Source organism: Cydia strobilella, chromosome 6 (assembly GCF_947568885.1).
Source record: "Cydia strobilella chromosome 6, ilCydStro3.1, whole genome shotgun sequence".
Lineage (NCBI taxonomy): Eukaryota > Metazoa > Arthropoda > Insecta > Lepidoptera > Tortricidae > Cydia > Cydia strobilella.
In genome coordinates this window covers 6437784-6457666 of record NC_086046.1, presented here as the reverse complement: position 1 = coordinate 6457666, position 19883 = coordinate 6437784, and the positions used below count along the sequence as shown (strand labels likewise).

At 39.5% G+C, this 19883-nt stretch overlaps 3 protein-coding genes and 1 long non-coding RNA gene across 6 annotated transcripts in view; 2 read left to right on the top strand and 2 right to left on the bottom strand.

Annotated features, from left to right (window-relative positions):
• The window catches only part of LOC134742326 (CAP-Gly domain-containing linker protein 1), a 63597-nt gene extending 57094 nt beyond the window's left edge, over window positions 1-6503 (top strand). Inside the window, exons 14-18 of the mRNA XM_063675375.1 lie at window positions 1463-1819; window positions 2035-4820; window positions 4898-5037; window positions 5492-5626; window positions 6134-6503. Coding sequence (XP_063531445.1) covers window positions 1463-1819; window positions 2035-4820; window positions 4898-5037; window positions 5492-5626; window positions 6134-6503 — 3788 coding nt within the window. The remainder of the gene's footprint in view (window positions 1-1462; window positions 1820-2034; window positions 4821-4897; window positions 5038-5491; window positions 5627-6133) is intronic.
• A 684-nt stretch (window positions 6504-7187) lies between these two features.
• Window positions 7188-8781, top strand: LOC134742426 (uncharacterized). Its single transcript, XR_010127929.1, has 2 exons — window positions 7188-7329; window positions 8334-8781. It is a non-coding gene; the product is annotated as an uncharacterized LOC134742426 (long non-coding RNA).
• An 83-nt stretch (window positions 8782-8864) lies between these two features.
• On the bottom strand, window positions 8865-10668 carry LOC134742418 (DNA-directed RNA polymerase II subunit RPB11). The gene is made up of 4 exons (XM_063675561.1): window positions 10510-10668; window positions 10325-10414; window positions 9783-9957; window positions 8865-9022 (listed from the first exon to the last, which is right to left on the bottom strand). Exons 1-4 carry the CDS (start codon window positions 10560-10562, stop codon window positions 8987-8989), a joined length of 354 nt encoding a protein of 117 aa, XP_063531631.1. The 5' UTR covers window positions 10563-10668; the 3' UTR covers window positions 8865-8986.
• A 3525-nt stretch (window positions 10669-14193) lies between these two features.
• The window catches only part of LOC134742399 (syntaxin-1A), an 88312-nt gene continuing 82622 nt past the window's right edge, over window positions 14194-19883 (bottom strand). For all 3 annotated transcript variants that reach the window (XM_063675531.1, XM_063675530.1, XM_063675528.1), the window contains one exon: window positions 14194-19316. Coding sequence is in view for 1 of the 3 variants with exons in the window: in XM_063675528.1 (XP_063531598.1) it covers window positions 19233-19316 (84 nt within the window). In the remaining 2 variants the exon portion in view is untranslated. The remainder of the gene's footprint in view (window positions 19317-19883) is intronic.

The following is a 19883-nucleotide window of genomic DNA, read 5'->3' as shown; positions in this document are numbered from 1 at the left end:
ATCAGTTTTGTTGTAGGTATGCCTTCACGCGGCGGTTTTAATCCTTTAGACGCATAATGCCAAAAACGCAAAACGCCATTCATACGCGAAACGCCAAAGGCGTGTATTGCCAAATTCTGTTATTGCCAAACACGTGGAATGCCAAAGCTGTATAAAAACCAAATACGCATAATGCCAAAAGCTAATGACACCCAGCAAATTATTTGATATCATCCAAACCTTGTTTTTGTTTTTGTACGAAACCCCTCGACCCGTTCTAGACGGAGCACGGGAAAGATTTTTCAATTTTTGTATGAGTACATTTCTTCGCAACTTAACTAGACGGTCCTGGGTGGTTTGCCCTTCGGGCATGTAAAGCTACCTAACGAACCTAACCTACGCTTTTTTCCACAAAGTGTAATGTTTTCACGGATGTCACACTAAATCAATAGGTAGGTAGGTTAGGTTCGTTAGGTAGCTTTAGATGCCCGAAGGGCCAACCGCCCAGAAATAGGTCTAGTTAAGTTGCAAAAGATATGTACTCATACAAAAATTGAAAAATCTTGGAAACAGATTGATCTGAACTCTGACAGTGATCTGGCGTTTTGCGTTTTTGGCATTATTCGTTTTTTGGCATTCTGCGTTTATGGCATAAAGCGTATTTGGCGTTATGCGTATTTTTTTTTTAAAGTACGCGAAACGACATAATGGCGTTTTGCGTTTTTGGCATTATGCGTCTAAAGGGTTTTAATTCGCGTCAATTGTAACTGGTTTAGGTATGTGCCTTTCTTTCGTGTCCATTATTTTGAAAAAATAATAATGGAGGTGGCCAATGTGTGAACTAGTGACGTTGATAAGCGTAAATTTCGCGTATCGTCACGGTGTAGCCCTATTTTATACCCGGATTAAATATCGACCGATTGCAATCAGCCGCTTACCATCACGAAAGCCTTGGCGTACATTAGGTCCCAATGTAGACATTAGCGTATGGCTCAGGATCGCCATGAAATGCGCGGCGTTCGTGGAGTAAATAATATTAAGTCGATTGAATACTGTACGCTTCATTTAGGGAAAACGGGGTATTTATATTAGATAACTACGTGCGTGACATTTAACATTATTACAAACAAATATAATTTCTTTAATTGGGTTGTATTCTATTGTTTTATTAATTAAATGTATGTTCTATTATCTAAATGCCACGTGACGTGTGTATGTGTAGGTACTACGTAATGCCTAATACATTGCAGGTAGGTATACGTCGTGTCGTGACGAACGTACGCCAACGGGGAATTCACGCTTAGATTGCTGGTCGCTAATCCTAGTGAATCTCGACTTGTAAGCCCTGGGAGTGTATATCGGTGAATTAAGTGATACGAAATAAATTCCGCCATGTTAGACAGTTATTTAATGAATGCACTACCCATTTACAATCAATATAATATTTTTTCCATATATTAATTAGTATTTTTTTCATCCACAGCATTGTCTTCCGAGCTTCAAAAGCTCCTGGACGAAGCCTACGCCCTGCTCAAAGAAAAAGACAGCGAGAAGGACTCCATCGGCAAGAGCATGTCCGAGGAGCTCTCCAAAGTCAAGGCCGAGGCAGAAAAGGCCTTGGCCGAGGCCAAATCTAAAATCTCCATCGCACAGACAGAGTATGACACACAAATATCCGTCCTCACCGCTAAACTGCAACTGGCTGAGTCCAAACTGGAATCGGAGAAGCAGAACTTGGAAAGGCTAAATAAGGAGAATAGTCAGACTGTCATTGACTTGAATGCGAAGCTAGCGCAACTCCAGGCTTCTGTCGATGATAAGACGCATGAGTTGAATAAAGGTATGTGTTTTCTAACCGTTTATCTAGGCATGAATCCCTTAATTAAATTGTAACTGTACGATCTAGTATGACTTAGTTTTTAAAAAAAATGCCATTTATTATTACTTAAAAGTGACATTGTTAGTTCTACTTAGTTACAAGTTCATCAAGTCTTAACCGTATTGACACTGTTTTGTGCATGCATTATTATAATTCAATTATGTTTTATTTTCCAGTTATTGGGGCAAGCAAAGAACATGAACTCAACCTCAACAAGGAAATAACTAAGCTCAAAATGGAACTCAGTTCAAAAATATTAGACCTGGAACAGTTAGAAGAAGTGAAGACAAAACAAGATACGACATGTAAAGTCTTGCAGGAAGAGATGGCTAAATTCCGGGAGGAGCATGCAGCTAAAGTCAACGAGTATGAAAGCCTATTAAACGAAATCACACAGCACAGCGAAAGGAGCAAATCAGATATTGTAGAATTACAGCAAAGCTTGGCCGCCAAGACTAGGGAATATGAAAAATTACTTCTCGAATCAAGTGACTCTTCCAGTTCTACAGAACAACTTATAAACGAGTACAAACAAAACATTCACGAAAGAGACAAAGAAATTATAAAATTAAAAGACGATTATGAACAGGTTACGGCAAACTTTAATATCAAGCATAGCAAAATTGCAGAAGAACATAAGAAAGAAATCGATAATCGTAATTCAAAAATAGAAGAGCTCATGAAAGAAATAGAGAATCATAAGCAAACTTTAGATCAAAACAAAGTGGAGCTGGATACTCTCAACTCGCAATTTACGCACAACGCAGATGAATTGAAGGCAGCAAAAGAAGAGAATGAACGCCTTAGACAACAAATACATGAACTAACTCAAGCCAATAAAGAGTTAAAAGATAGAATATCTGCATTGATATTAGAGATCGGTGAACTTAAACGACATTTTTCCAGTACTTTGGAAAAGTGTGAAGACTTACAGAAATCTAAAGATAAAATCGAAGCTGAATATATGAATCTTACTGGGCAGACGACTGACTCTAATGAACAATTTAACAAACTGTCGCAGCATCTCAGAGAAACAGAAAAGGCGTTGGAAGAATCCAAAGATAAAGCGCGCGAGGCAGCTAATATTTACGGTGGAATGGAGCAAGAATTAAAACAGAAAATATTTAAGCTACAAGAAGATTTTTCGCTAGAACGTGGTCAATTAATAAAATCAAATGATGAACGGATAGAAGAACTGAAATTGGCAGACGGTAAGATTAAGGAACTTGAAAATAAATCTAATGAGATGTCTAATCATATGAAAGAATTGGAATCTAAGGCTGATCAATTGATGGACGAAAGCACTAATTTAAAGCAAGAGATCGTTACTCTGAAAACTAGAGAACAAGAGCTAAACAACGAATACGAAATCATGTGCAAAAAAGTAGACGTAGATATTGAGAAGTATAAAGAAGAGATTGCAATTTTAAAAGCAGATGGTGCTACATCACAAGTCACGTTAATGGAAAAAGTTGACCAACTAACTGAAGCCCAGAATGAGTTGAATAATAAACTTGAAGAAGCTAGAAAGAATGAAGATTCATTACAAAAAGTTATAAACGACATGAACTTGCTACTAGGCAATCAAAAGAGCCAGTATGAGAAAGAATTAGAACAAGTTCATATCCAGTTAAGTGCTGTGAGTGATGAATTAAAAACAAGTAGGGACGAGGGTGAACAGCTAAAGCAATCTCTACAAGAAAAAGAAAACAGCATTAAAGAACTTTCACGCAAATTGGAAATGCTAGATGTAGATCTGAAGTCTAACTTAGAAATAGTAACTGAAAAAGAACGCCAAATTGCAGAAATTAACGAAGAACTCAATGGTGCTTTAGAAAGTAGAAAACAGCTAGAAGAAAAACTTAATGCAAGTACACTAGAGTACTCTACTTTAAAGCAGCAATGTGAAACCCTTGCTAGTAATTCTTCCGCCGAAGAATCCGTTTTAAGGGAACAACTTAACCAGTTAGAATCTTTACGAAAAGAAATGGCAGTTTTAAACCAAGACAAAAACACTATTGAAACAAAATATCAAAAGGAATCAGCCCAATTAGAAAAATTAAGAACAGAACACGAAGAAACTTTAAATAAATTAAATGAAAACATTACAGCTAACGCCAACCTTAACAAAGCCTTAGAAGAACAAAAAAATGTAATCCAAAATGAAAATCAGAAGAGTGAAAATAATTCCACAAAGGTTAAACATTTAGAAGACGAAATCTCCCGACTGAGTCAAGAAATCCAAGCCTGTGCAGCAAAAGAAAACGAATTGAATTTACTAAATGAAAACCTAAACAAAGCAATAGCTGAATTGAAAAACCAAAATGAAGAATTAAATGAAAAATATAAAGTTGAAACAGAATCTCTAAAAAATACCGTTAAGCCTTTACAAAGTCGTGTAGAAGAACAAGAAAAACAATTAGAAGAGTTACAACAAGCCAAAGAAAGGGTGACTGAATTGCAACAAATAATTTCCAAATCGGAAAGTGATATTAAGCAACTAACAAGTATAAATGAAGGCCAAAAGACTAATTATGAAGATTTGAATAAGGAACTGCAAAAACAGTACGAGGAATACAAGAAGGAAGCTAAACGTGCAAAACACGACCTAAAAGCTCAAGTAGAAATGTATGACAAAGAATTGAAGGAATCCAAAGAGAAAGTTAAAGTGGAGATGGAAAAGCAATATGCATTGCAACAAAAACTAAGTGACGCGGAGAAGAATATAGTAGAATTAAACAATAAGTTAGAGTTAGTGACAGTTCAGCAGAGTGCTAGTGTACAGAAGGATGATAAGTTAGAGAAGTTGACATTAGAGTTGCAAGCCATTAGAAAAACTACCTCTGAAGCCTTATCGAAAAACGAGACCACTATCAACGCATTGAAGAATGAGGTGGAACAAAGAAAGATAGAGTTGAAACAAAAGCAAGAGCTCATTTCAAAACTCCAAGAAGACGTAAAGGTAAAAATATTTTTGAATTAAATAATGTATCATTCACAGAAGAAACACTGTAATTAATGTAATTTGGTACATTTCAGAATTTTAAAGCCAAAGCCGAAATCGCTGAGAGAGAGAAGGTACTAATGCTGAAAGACATGGCGTCGAATAAGGATATTCGCGACAAGAACGATAACAACGCTGTAGGGCTGCACGGAGCCGGCGACGTGCCTGCACAAAAGTAAGTGCCACAATTGCGAAAGTCTGTCTAAGGGCATTTCATGAGCTATCCCGGACAAACGCATTTTATTTCGTTTAAACCTTCATGTTTTCAACTCGAAATTTGTTCGTCGGGAGTTATTTAACTGAGCATTTTCATATCCATTATAAAAAATGCGATCCAGCCTATCAATTTCCAGTTCTATGAGGTCAATGTGGAGAAGACCGGCGTATAAAATTTCTGGTCGGGAAGACCGCCATAGGGCAAGAATGTATTTGTATACGTACTTCGCTCATACAGTCAGAAAGGAAGAGACTCTTCTGCTTTTCCGACCTGAAAGTGGAGTATGTGTATTGTGTACAAAAGCAAAAGTTACAAGCGACGAAAGAGCTTGTAGACGGTCTTCTCCACATTGGCCTTAATCTAAAGTATTGTTTGAAGACCAAAATGTATAACCTTAAATGTGTCTCAACAGCGTGGAACAACAGGCTGAAATGGAGGGCCAGGTGTCGTTCCTGAACTCGGTGATCGTGGACATGCAGCGCAAGAACGAGACGCTGCTGGCGCGCGTGCAGGCGCTTGAGGGCGGGACACCCGATGAGCCCGTCTTGTGAGTACTCACTATCAATTAATGCTGAATATCTTGACTGTTTTTAGGGTTCCGTACCCAAAGGGTGAAATCGGGACCCTATTACTAAGACTCCGCTGTCCGTCTGTCTGTCACCGGGCTGTATCTCATGAATCGTGATAGCTACAGTTTAAATTTTCACAGATGATGTATTTCTGTTGCCGCTATAACAACAAATACGGAACCCCTCGGTGGGCGAGTCCGACTCGCACTTGTCCGGTTTTTATTTTTACGTAACATATCTCAAAACCATTTTGACAGATAAACTTTAAAAAAAAATACAAATAGAGGCATATGTATGTTTAGTTAGGCTTGCCATACGGCCCGTATTTAATTATCGCATCCCGTATATTTACTTGTCCGGTATATTGATACCGCTTTGGAATACCTATATTTGGAATACATAAATGGTCACAACCATCCCAAAGGCTCTGTTACCTTGATTGACTTCAAGATAGTCATTTGTTATATTGTCCGAGTATGTTACAGCAACGGTCGCAAGCCGCGAGCAGTAGCGCCGCGGCTGTGGTGCGACATCTGCGACGTGTTCGACGCGCACGACACCGAGGACTGCCCGCGCCAGGCCGCCGGCACGCCGCCCGACGTGGACGCTCCGGCGACCGCCGCCACCGGCAAGAAACCGCCGCCACCACCCCGACCCTACTGCGACATCTGTGAAGGTAACTATTACTACTTACTAGTCCTACATGACACCTGTGATTGCGACGTGTTCGATGCCAAGGACTGCCCGCGGCAAGCTGCCGGAAACACCACCCGACGCTCCAGCCTCTGCGGCCACCGGCCAGAAACCACCACCACCACCCGTTCCCTTTGCGACATATGTGAAGGCAACTACTAGTCCTACATGATATTTGCGACATGATCGACGCGCACGACACCGAGGACTGCCCGCGCCAGGCCGCCGGCACGCCGCCCGACGTGGACGCTCCGGCGACCGCCGCCACCGGCAAGAAACCGCCGCCACCACCCCGACCCTACTGCGACATCTGTGAAGGTAACTATTACTACTTACTAGTCCTACATGACACCTGTGATTGCGACGTGTTCGATGCCAAGGACTGCCCGCGGCAAGCTGCCGGAAACACCACCCGACGCTCCAGCCTCTGCGGCCACCGGCCAGAAACCACCACCACCACCCGTTCCCTTTGCGACATATGTGAAGGCAACTACTAGTCCTACATGATATTTGCGACATGATCGACGCGCACGACACCGAGGACTGCCCGCGCCAGGCCGCCGGCACGCCGCCCGACGTGGACGCTCCGGCGACCGCCGCCACCGGCAAGAAACCGCCGCCACCACCCCGACCCTACTGCGACATCTGTGAAGGTAACTATTACTACTTACTAGTCCTACATGACACCTGTGATTGCGACGTGTTCGATGCCAAGGACTGCCCGCGGCAAGCTGCCGGAAACACCACCCGACGCTCCAGCCTCTGCGGCCACCGGCCAGAAACCACCACCACCACCCGTTCCCTTTGCGACATATGTGAAGGCAACTACTAGTCCTACATGATATTTGCGACATGATCGACGCGCACGACACCGAGGACTGCCCGCGCCAGGCCGCCGGCACGCCGCCCGACGTGGACGCTCCGGCGACCGCCGCCACCGGCAAGAAACCGCCGCCACCACCCCGACCCTACTGCGACATCTGTGAAGGTAACTATTACTACTTACTAGTCCTACATGACACCTGTGATTGCGACGTGTTCGATGCCAAGGACTGCCCGCGGCAAGCTGCCGGAAACACCACCCGACGCTCCAGCCTCTGCGGCCACCGGCCAGAAACCACCACCACCACCCGTTCCCTTTGCGACATATGTGAAGGCAACTACTAGTCCTACATGATATTTGCGACATGATCGACGCGCACGACACCGAGGGCTGCCCGCACCAGGCCGCCGGCAAGCGCTTGTCGCCGCCTCCCCGGCCCTATTGGAACATCTGTAAAGGTAACTACAACACAACATCGCACAGCTAAACTGTGGAATGAACTGTCGCCTGCGGTATTTCCGGACCGATATGACCTTCAAACCTTCAAGAAAAGAGCGTACTCCCATCTTAAAGGCCGGCAACGCACTTACAACCCCTCTGGTGTTGCGGGTGTCCATGGGCGGCGGTAATCGCTTACCATCAGGTGATCCGTCTGCTCGTTTGCCTCCTATTTCATAAAAAAAAAACACAACCCTGCACAACACGTCGGTTGGTAAGGTTGTTACGCAGTCGTATACAAATCATTCTTCCTACGTCTTACCGTTTCAGTTATGTCTACAAGTGATACATATCGACCTGTAAATTTGCAGTGGACCAGCAGACTCGTATGGAACGCCGGCGTTTACCCAGACCTCTCCTAATATCGAGTCTCGACTTCTTTGTCGTTGCTAAATAGTCGCTTGCGCTAAATATCTACTAGTTATAGTAGCAGCAAATCAAGTTTTCGATTTTATAGTTAGGGGCGGTTGAACGAAACTGTCCGTCAATGTTATAATGTTCGCTAAATTTTATTGTATGGAATGTTTCACAGTTCACTGTTGATCAGTCTATCAAGAGTGATCGGTGCAACTGGTCCAAATTTTATCACTGAAATTCCAAGGCGTCTACAATTCCTACTCAACCAGACAACCATGTGAAACATTTATAACTTACATATTTGTTTGTTGCAGTATTCGGGCACGCGACGGAGAACTGTGATGAGGAGGAGACGTTTTAACGCCTAATTTATTGCACCTAGCTTTAATGTTACCGTTGTTGTTAATCCTTACTTGGGAATTATTTATTAATTATTGTTTACCAACTTTTTTGGTACGACTTGTTTACTTGTTAAATCTTTAACTAATATTTGTAAATAAAGCATTGATCTTTAATGTTTAAGCTACAGTTGCATGATATTTTAATATTATAAGGTGAATGGTACTTTTTCGTGTGCATTATCTGGTTTATAATGCACATAGAGATATGTTCATGGCACATTTTAAATCATTTCCATCACAATCATGATTATTAAAATATTCTTCATAGCCAAATAACTTTTATTGTTGTTTTTATGGAGATATAGAAAAGAAACACCAAATTTAAGATTTTGTATAAGCAATAAATTAATATTAAATTTTATTCTTTAGTTTTATTGAATACACCATTGGTTAATAAATGGCACAAACACCTGAATTAAAAATGTTATCCTTATTTATTTATCTTCATAAACATTGTTCACCCAGTTTGGTGGAATTTGTAAATTAAAAATACAAATTTTTTTTTTTTTATTCATGAGATATATTTAAAACTTACAATATGTATAAAAAAATATTATCCTATATTTTTAATCTAATCCATCCTTCTTCTCCTTAATGGCTTCCTGTAACAATTCACCATAAAGTTATTTTAGTTTTCTTGCAAGTTTAGCATAAGAATACCTAAAAAAATTTTTATATCATATAAATATTTGCTTTCGTTGCTCAACTAGCAAACATTTCATCTTTAAATCAGTGTGAGAGAGATTTTGTAATTTTTAATGATGACAGAATAAGAGTAAAACGTGAGATGAGATGAAAAGTGTTTCAATGACAGAATACAGGTAAGGGATTAGTCTGCTGACAATATCTTACAACCGTAAGTTACATTAGGACACTCAAATGTTGACCAAATTCTCATACAATAATATATAAGTTAAACTTGTGCATGGGCAGAATAGCCCAATGATATAAATTAGTCTGCATATAAGGTGCTGTGAGTTAATTATTAACTACTAAAAATTCATAAAAAAACAACACTTCTTGTTATGGTGACCGCTATAGTTATTGGCCACTACATAGTAATTGGCCACTCCTAACAAATCAGAAAGATACATCTATAACTATAACTTTTATGTTATACATAGTAATTTTTCAAACAGCTTGGGTACAGTGACAGATGTCATCTCAATACAAATTTGCGTGATTTAAAATTCTAAGGTTATAAATTGTATTGAGATGACATCATCCAAGCTGTTTGAAATATACTATGATAACATATTCATAAATAATTTATTTACAATTGAAAAGATTTTTTTTGTGTGGAATAACCCAAATGAAAAGTTGGAAAAGAAGAATTAACAACAGATTTATCTAATTACTCACTTTAAATCTCTCTTCAAACAAAGACAATTCTGAGGTTAGGTCAGTGATGGCGTTCATGAAGGCCTCCTGTGGCGTGTAATCGGAGGTGGTCTGGATGCGCAGCACAAACTTGTGCTCCAGGGGATGCGGCACTTTGTAACCCGCAAACAGCACTTTCGGGTCTTTCAAGAGTTGACTGTAAATAAAACATAGCTGATCTCAACATTACACTTCTTAGATCATGTTGATGCAAATGTAAACACAATTTGGCTTATAGAGCAACAATCAATATTCTCTATTAAGATAATACTCTCATTCTGGGACATCTTTTATAAAAATATATTACTCTGATTTACATGTAGTCAAACCAAGCTAACTCGGCAGCTATTTTGATAGCACAGACTGTGCAAGTGATATTTTAAATGCCAAACTTCTATTATGTGTATATGATACAATATACAGTAATAATCATGCCAATTTGGTTTGCACATTGGTTTTAGCGTAGTATAGTAACAAAATTTTACTATTTTATAAGTATAATAAAAATATTTATAAGCACTTACTGTCTAATCATGTTTCCAAGAGTGTGGTCCTCTTTGTTGACAGTAAATATTGCGGCATTTGTGACCTTCGTATCCTCTTCTTTTTGAACTCTAGAACAAACACGAGAATATAGTATTTACAGTATAAAAGTAATCAATTCCTGAGCATCCACACTATAATTAATTTATAAACTGATGGTACTTACTTTTGTTCTCCCTCGTATAAAAGGAAGGATTCAAATGTTGGTGGTGCGTTCATGGTTATATATTATTTGCTAGTTGTTTTAAAAGATCCTAAGCAACTTTGTCCAAGAAAAATTATTTGAAGGCAAAAGGCACCGAAACGATGCAAAACGCGTTCTAAACATTAACTTACCACAGATAAAGATAACTAAGTGACATTGATTGAATTGACATGATGACAAAGAGTAGTATAATATATAGGAGACATGATGACATCTGTCTAACAAATTGTTATCTGGTAACATTATATCTTAAGGTTACTTGAGACAACTCAATTTATCGCATGAGATCGCATTAAGAATCGAGTCGTGTCGAGGATACGCGCTTAAGAATCGAGTGCTTAAGAGAAAAAAAAAGGGAAATTCGAAAACTATAGTTTTGAAACCCACCGTCAGTAGAAGGCGGCAAATTTAAAAAATGTAGGCGCTGGGTTTTACTTATGTAGAACTTTTGAATTTCGCGCCTTTACACTACTGACAAAGTGGATTTGCCAAGTATAATAGCGTAACACATCATCGCACCGCACTAAGGTCATTGTGCGACGCACACATAAGTAAGAGCGAGAAACAGATATCGCTTGCTTGCTCTTACTTATGGGTACGTCGCAAAAATGACCTTGGTGCGGTGCGATGGTGTGTTACGACCTTAAAGAATAGAATACTTTATTCGTAAACACACACAGACAATAGACATACATTAAAAGAACATGAAAATAAAGTGTCACGAAATGGCCCCATCTCAGCATGCTGCTGGCGACTTCCAGCGCTGATCTTCCGATGAGACCATCAGGTGAGGTAGGTAGTATAGGCCTTCCAATTTTTTTTTGATATCGCCTTTTCACACCCTCTTTGGAAACAAATACCGATCGAAAAGCTCCTCGATTGAATAAATTTTTACTAACAATGATTATTGGGAAGATTACTCACATTTTTAACAAAATGAGTTTTTAATTAGAAAATCCGTTCATTTGAATTATTTATACTAACAATGATTATTAGGAAGATTACTCACATTTTTAACAAAATGAGTTTTTAATAAAACATTACAAAGATCTTAACCTAAACTAAAACCTAACAAACACAAAAACTATTCACAAAATGCGCCCCGCGCCCCTCCAGATGCAAAGGAGCCCATCACGCTCGCCGCGTTGCCACGTTGAACAGCGATGGACAACCTTTGCAAAAGGAACGACCCGGAGCGAGGGTCATGACCACTCTCCCGCAACCGTCTGCCCACTTCCCCAATAAAAGTCTTGGCCTCAGCACACCAACAGCCAGTGGTTTCCGCGGCAAGAGGGACAAATAGGTAGTGCGTCAACACCGCATACTTTTCCCGCTTCCGAGCCGCCGCTAGCTCAGCCGCTGCCCCCGCCGAACGCACGGTGCGGCCAATATGCGAAGCAGCAAAAGTGTTGACGCACGTGGCGTCCCACAACAGACATTTGCCTCTCTCCCACGGGACCAAGGTCAACCCGTCGGGCCTCTTTCCATCTGTTCTGCTAAGACCCGGTGGCTCCAGCACACACGGAACATTCGCCGAGACCAACGCCCTTCGTACGATATCATTCAAGGCGTGGTGGCGTGGGTACCTCCCAGCACACCGACAACAACTCAACGCGTGATGGCCGTCTCTCTCCACCATAGTAGTAGTTTTTAATTAGAAAATCCGTTCATTTGAATTATGTACCTACCAACTACTTAATTATAATATATTTGCGGCACAAGCAAATACTATTTATTCCACTATTAACATATTACTCACATTTTTAACAAAATGAGTTTTTAATTAGAAAATCCGTTCATTTGAATTATTTTTACTAACAATGATTATTGGGAAGATTACTCACATTTTTAACAAAATGAGTTTTTAATTAGAAAATCCGTTCATTTGAATTATGTACCTACCTACTACTTAATTATAATATATTTGCGGCACAAGCAAATACTATTTATTCCTCTATTAACATATTTACTTACATTTTACTCACTGCAGTCTGCAAGATTATTAAGGCATATACTTACCTAGTATTACCTAAGTCAAGTAACATGTTAATATTTAAACATGTAAATAAAATAAAATAAAGTAAAATAATATTTAGCAAACAACGTGACACGTTACGATACTGGACATGAGGTATATGTGTGGTAGGTACTTCGAATTAGTTCTAATCAAAGATAGATATAACTCCGTAATAGATGGATACAGTCTAAGGAAAAAACGTGCCTCGAAAATCACGAAAATTTGATTCTCGATCAGAGGGCGCCACTAGTTTTGGCCTACTCTCGTATAGAGGGCGTTGACGGTTTCGTTTGTTATTTATAATTTTAACGCATATCAGTTAAAGAACATGGGTCAAAATCATATAAAAATAATAAATGCAAATAAAAAATTCATTTATCCATATTTAAATACATTTTAACGTATTTTTATAAATCTTCATTTTTAGTTTTAAGTATGTCGATAGATGGCAGTGAATTTACAGCGGTTACAAAATTTACTATGACAGTACCGCTCTATCTTATTATATCCTCTTTGGTTCTAATGCACGTTTTCATGCTCTGCATCACTTCATGTTGTCTCGTTGTTCCGTTTTCGGTAAAAAAACATCGTGAGGAAATCGGACTGATCCCAACGAGCCCCAGTTTCCTCTCTAGCTTGAAAGATCAGCTCAGCTGGCACTGGCAGGGGCTTTCGTAAACACTATAATGGCACTGTGGCGATTAGGTTGTCAAGCAGACTTAGACTCCCTAGGTGAGCCGCGGCCACAAATGCCGATGCCGTGATAAAGCTAGGATGATAATGGTGATGACATTGATGACCCACTGGAGGGAAAGAATAGAAATGATCAAAATACACGTACCGAAACCCACATGGTTGTTGAGCCCTGGGCACAGCTGATGACTAATAAAATAATACTTAGTTAACGACCGCGGTCTGGCCTAGTCGGCAGGGTCACTATCGACTCGATAGTGACCCTGCCTATGAAGCCGACGGTCCTGGGTTCGAATCCCGGAAAGGGCTTTTATTTGTGTGGTGAGCACAGATATTTGCTCCCGAGTCAATGGAGTTTAGTATTGTATTTGCATATTTGGTGACTGCCCCGGGCGCCATATCCTCTAGATGCCGTAGCTAGACGATAGCGTAGTGGCGTAGCGTAGAGAGCAAATACTGGAAGGAGTTGGAGGAGGCCTTTGCCGACAGGCACACTGAACTAAGAGACTTCATATAAATATTTAAAACTAACTTACTATCATAAAAACAACTAACATGTTCAGAACAAAGAGCTATATAAATAAATGAATAAAATGTGTGTATAAAATGATGCTAGACTTTAATTGAAAAGCATTGTATTTCTATTTAAGTAATCAAATAAATAATTTGGAATTTGGAACTGTCATTATTTACGTTCACACCAGCAATTAACCGCATTTATGACAAATAATAGTTGAACCTTAATTCGGTACCATGCTCTCTGCGTCAAATTTAGTTAGCACATTGGTCACCACACTATTGGCTGTATATACAAACTTTGTAACTACATACCTGTTACACTCCATAAAGACGATAACGAGAAACTTTGTATTTGTTCACCATCAAGCATCTTCCATCACCCATTATTTAATAAGCATTAAAATGAAACAAGTATCACAGCAGAAAACACCGTTTATTTTATAATTATGAGAGAACTTCAGATTGATAACCTACGTAGGTACAGAATATGACTATAAAAACCAATCTAACTTGAATTTTACGTGTCCAGAATCTCACTGTTAATTTCATAATACAATACTTTATTACTGTTACAATTTCAGGAGGTTTAGTGTTCCTTTACAAGATTACAAGACGATTTTTATCATTAAGAGGAATACAATTTTGATATAAATTTTGAAATACTTATATAAGTTCAAGAAACTTCCGTAAAACGGAACTATGCTATTTCAACATTTTTGATTAAACTAAGTATAAAAAATAACATGTTTTAAAATAAATATAAACTCTAATATATTTTTAATGTCTCACATCATTTAACGCGAAGCAACATCAAATAGTTGGAAATAAAGCACAAATCGAGAGAACGTTGAAAGTTTTATAAACATTTACCTACGAATTGAAGTCTAGCGACTCTACGTTAACTCTTGAAGGACTGCGGGAGTTGTAGCAGTCGGGGTAGAGGCGGGCCGTCCACGAACACTCTACCCACTGGGCATCAACTTGCTTACCGGTTATTTACCCAGCAGGCAAACTGGCTATACTCGTATTTCGTACCCATCCCTAACCGAATAGCTCGCGCCAAGAGCGGAGCAGACTGAATATATGCACTACAGCTAAACACAGACTTTTATACAACTGAGTTAGAACCAGGGCAACCATTAATAAATCTAGGGCACTGTATCAAAATATATGCACCTAGTGTTGCAACGGGAGTAATGGGTAAGTTGCATTGCTTTATGTAAGGTAAACGAAGTTTTTTTTATTCTTCTTCAGCTAGTTCTTTATCTTTATTGTGGACGCACCTTTGCACACCACAATGAATTATTTATGTCAGTGTTTTATACTACATTTTGCATGTCCTACTGAGTAATATAAAAGTCGCTGCCTAATAGAAGAGAGCACCTTAACCGCACTGTAAGTGGATTAACATTGCTTTTATAATACCTACTGGGTAATACTTCTAACACTGCCAATGAGTGATTTTTTTATTTGTGTATAATAGCAGCGTAAGTATAATGATGAAATGAAATTTGACCTAGACTATAGCGTCGTTTAGAACACTTGCAGGTGAATGTCGAATAGGTACCTACCTACAATGCGATATTATGGCCCAATTGCATAAACTCATTATTGAAAATGTCTCATTAAGTCACGTTCAAGCGATGTGCCCTAATGTGGTATTATCGCAAAAGGACGTTTATGCAATTGAGGGAGTGACTTATTTAATAAAAAGGACCCTCAGGCCAAAACTGATGGCAGTTAGTGAATTATTTGTAGCTAGTCTAGTCAATAAATAGCGGCTCTACAATTTGAATGATTTCAAGACTTTCCTGGCTGTTGCAAAAACTCGATTTAGTAACATTATTGAACATTTGAAACCTCTTTCAGTTCGGAAAAGGGGTAGGGTCATTGCGCTAGTTTCCATCCATGCTCTAGTTTTTGTCCACTTGACGGATTAGCAAATAATATAGGTCCTATTTCATTTTTAATTTGCTACTTGGAAATATCATTTACGAGTATATGTAGTTATATTGTTTAGACATTAAGGAGTGCAATAAGTCCAAATTTGTGAAGCAATGTAGGTTTATATTCAAACTTCGTCAAGTGGACGAAAACTAGCGCAATAAGGTACCTGTCTAATAAAAAGCGCACGAAATGTGCGTCATTTTTCTATATAGACTTTTAATTTTAAAGAATAAGAGTATGAATGGGGTTGATTTACTTAGTCGTAAAACTGGACAAGGAATCGAGTTTCTCGGAGCATAACTAGAGCCGCGAAAATGTGTTGACCTAGTATTAAAATAGTGGTATTTTTATGAGTAGATAAATAATAAATATCAGGCTAGAGTAACCTTTTGGAAATGCATCAGGATACCTAATATTATTCATCATCTTCGTTGCTCTTCAAATTCCTTTTATACAATTATGAAGAAGATAAAATACAAATATGTTTAGAGGACTGATTTGTAGGTTAAATCCTGTTTACGATCGCTACAGACGTGTACATTGTTTCCCATAAATATGTAGATACTGTAGTAGGTACATTTAATAAATTGTGGAGCGCCTCTGTCGCGGGCGGGACCCGCGCGAGCGGCCGGCGCGCTCCCGCCTCTATAACAAACGCAACAGAAACGCTCCCAAAAAGTCACATTGGAACAGAAACTCCAAAGAAGCCTAATAAACAGCACTGTAATTACGTCTGGATTACCTTTAACACTTACTAGCTATCGTCTGTTAATGTAATAAAATGCTATATGAATTGACACATAAGTATATAAACTATACTAATTGTGTACTTATACAAAATTAGCAATCCAATCAACAATGCATACTATTGATTATGAAAATATCTATGCTTTACGATAAGATTGAGATTTTGTTAGAACGCACGCCGCCGTGCCTCACAAGAGTCCGAACCGAGCAATAAACGCGCGATATTCGTGCGACAATCGGACGGTGCGGTTCCGCGAGGCGCGCGGCTGATTGAACACGAGAACGTCACATTATATACACTAGTAACCGAAGAATACAACTGCAATATTACGATTAACATTATCAGATTATTAAGATCATTGAAAGCAGACTAGAAGTTTGGTTATGTCTATTCTAACATTTTATTTTACAAAACACTACTTGGGAGCGAAGAGGTTTGCCGCTTGCGCCGCAAGGCCCTTCGTCCCGCGGCGGGAGCGTGTCCGCGTGACTTGTGCGATGTGTTCGGCGGGCTCGAGGCTCAGGGCTCAGGGCTCAGGGCTAGCGCACCGCTAGTCACTACCATTAACTTTACTTTGGTGTCAGGTACGCGGCCTCGGCGAGGGGACCCGACGAGGCCATTAATATAATATACTTAGCCTAAGATACGATGAGTTGAGATGCATCTAGCTAGTGTCAGCGCGATTTAAGGTCTGGTGCCGTGTCGGAGCCGGCTCGCGGGGAAGACAAGCGGGACAATTGACTGGCGAGTGGAAACATGCGACTGACCTCACTTTATAATGAAACTACTGAGAGAAAAGGAATTACCTAATTTCTCTACGGTTACGAAGGCAACTAGATGAAATCCTACTCTTAAGGATAAAAATCTAATTATGTTAACTAGTTATAAATTAACATTGCTTTACGTTGTTCCATACGCAACTGCACTTCAATTATTTTGCTTGATCGTCGAGCTATATAGAGGGCTTGGCGCCGCCGGCGGCGGGCTTAGGGCCGTTGAACGCTCTCTGTCAACCGCGACGTTCAAGCACTGCTCAGTGGTCACCTTCACTTTCACCTTTTTTGTAACCATCAGGTTTCTTTAACATTACACTTATTTTCTTAGGAGAATGCTAATACGTGTTGGTGCTTAATATTTTCGAGTGTTTTCTTTTCTACGAAAATATAGGTAACGTTACGAACACAAAATACTGTTTCAATACCTATACCTAAGTACTTGCATCGCTGAAGACTGGTACTTTAAATTTATTAAAATGTATATCCTAGCTACACCAGCTACGTAGATACATTATGGATTACTGTACAATGAAGGGGTCTTAACAGTAACAAAACAAATATAATTTTCACCTACGATTCTGATTTCAAAGCGTCGAGACAATTTAAACGAGTGTCTATTTTTATGAAAGTTTAAAATTACTCTTACGGTTTATTAAAAGTTACATCCACAATAACAATTCATTAATTATAATTTATAATGTTAAAGTTAACTAAACAACAACTGCATCTACTATCACACATTCGAAAGTTAAAAACAATTTTACAATTGTAATCGAATATCATTATTGCTACGGCGACGGCACGCCGGCGCGATATGCTCTGATGAGGCGCTCTGCTCCGCCAGCGACCGCGCTGTGCCAGCTGCCAGCTGCCAGCGGACCGGCGCGGCGCGGCCGCACCGCCTCTGTTTGTACTGTGCGCCGTGGCCTACCCTCCTCTCCAACCAACCAAGCTGGACTAGGCCGCTTGCGCGATACACGCCCCCACTAACATCCTTCCTTTTACTGACGACACGATTTCCTCCTACAACATCGGCCCTCGGCCTAATCGAGCCTTATTTGGCGAAGTATCAATATCTACACCTAATGCTTGAACTTCGTCCGTTTTGTGGTTATTACAAATTTTCGGTTAAAAATACTGATTACATTTTTCGATTGGCATCACCGCTTGTTATACTGCCATTCTTTTGATTTTATGTTTGCGGAAATTTCAGATAACTATTATCTTAGATACGAGTACGATATTAAATCATAAATATCATATCATGGCAAGTTTACGAACAACGTAACTGAAGCTTTTAAGCTTCATGTTAGCCAACGTTTTTAACTTAACTTTTCTAATTCCACAGGATGGTGTTTATTTTTATAATTCTTTAACATGAAACCTGCAGTGGACATTCAAAAATAGACTGCCTAAATATTTCCTTTTCTGATAATGTTATGAACTATAAGTATACGTTATAACTATATTCAAGTGGAGTATTATTTCCTAATTTATTAACGATTCAGTATGCAGTATGCACACAAAATAGCCTCTGACAATCACAGTAATAGTGGGATACAGAAATCACTGTGTGACGTAGCCTAAATCTTAACATGTCCAGTCAAATCCTATTTTGGGTACCAATATAAGTTTTACATGTAAAGAATTTATGCAAGTTGTGGATTAACTGTTAATGTTAATTATACATAAGTATAACTATTGCCCGGTTACACAAACATTCCAATAAAATGCTTGATTAGGTATGTTCCGTGCTTCAACTTTATACTTTTGCGTATTCTGAAACATTCGCATTATAAACGTTTGGGCAACTGGCGATGTAAATAAATATGGCTGTTGTTTTGACATTAGAGCCAAAAGTCGCATAGCGTAGCATTGTCGTAAGTGTTTGAAGCCACAATGATTTGCTGATTACTAACATGTGTTTATAGATAAGAATACATTTTGAACGTTACTAGTGGCAACAAATGAAACGTTACGATGGTTACTGACGAGCGCCGCGAAGCAGCGACAGGCGGGCGGGTCGCAGGCGCCGGCACACGCGACGATGATCCTTTGCATGGCGATCCTGCAAGCGTACACACGCGGTAAGACACACACGTCGGGGCGTAAAATAAATACACAATATATCATATTATATTACAAGAAATACCCTATCAATTAATCATGTTATCTCACCGAATCTTAAAAAATTTTGTGCTTTTAGATAAATAGTTTGGGTGGTGGAAATTGAATAGCATGGAAAAACTTTCGTGGAATGTTAGTTATAGATGTAAGTAAAGTACAGTATAGTATTATGGTTGGAGAGCCGGCAGTAAAGTTTCGAACCAACGTGATACCGCGATGAGATGCACAATGGTTTCCCATAAAACTGATGCTAAGTCCGAATTTGATAGTCTGCCACGGCGGAACTAGCCGAAAGTACAAAAAAAATAGCCACTTCCGGTGCGAAAAAGGGGGGGTCATTTAACCCATCTGATACTACAATAAAAGCTATGGCATCAGTTAGAAATTTACTGGTAGATACAGAAAAGCGAAATCTGCCAGTATGATTCCTGCCGGAAGTGCTTGGCATACGCTCTCAAAGGTGACCATCAGGACCCCTAAATTAACCCATCTGATACCAGCATGAAAC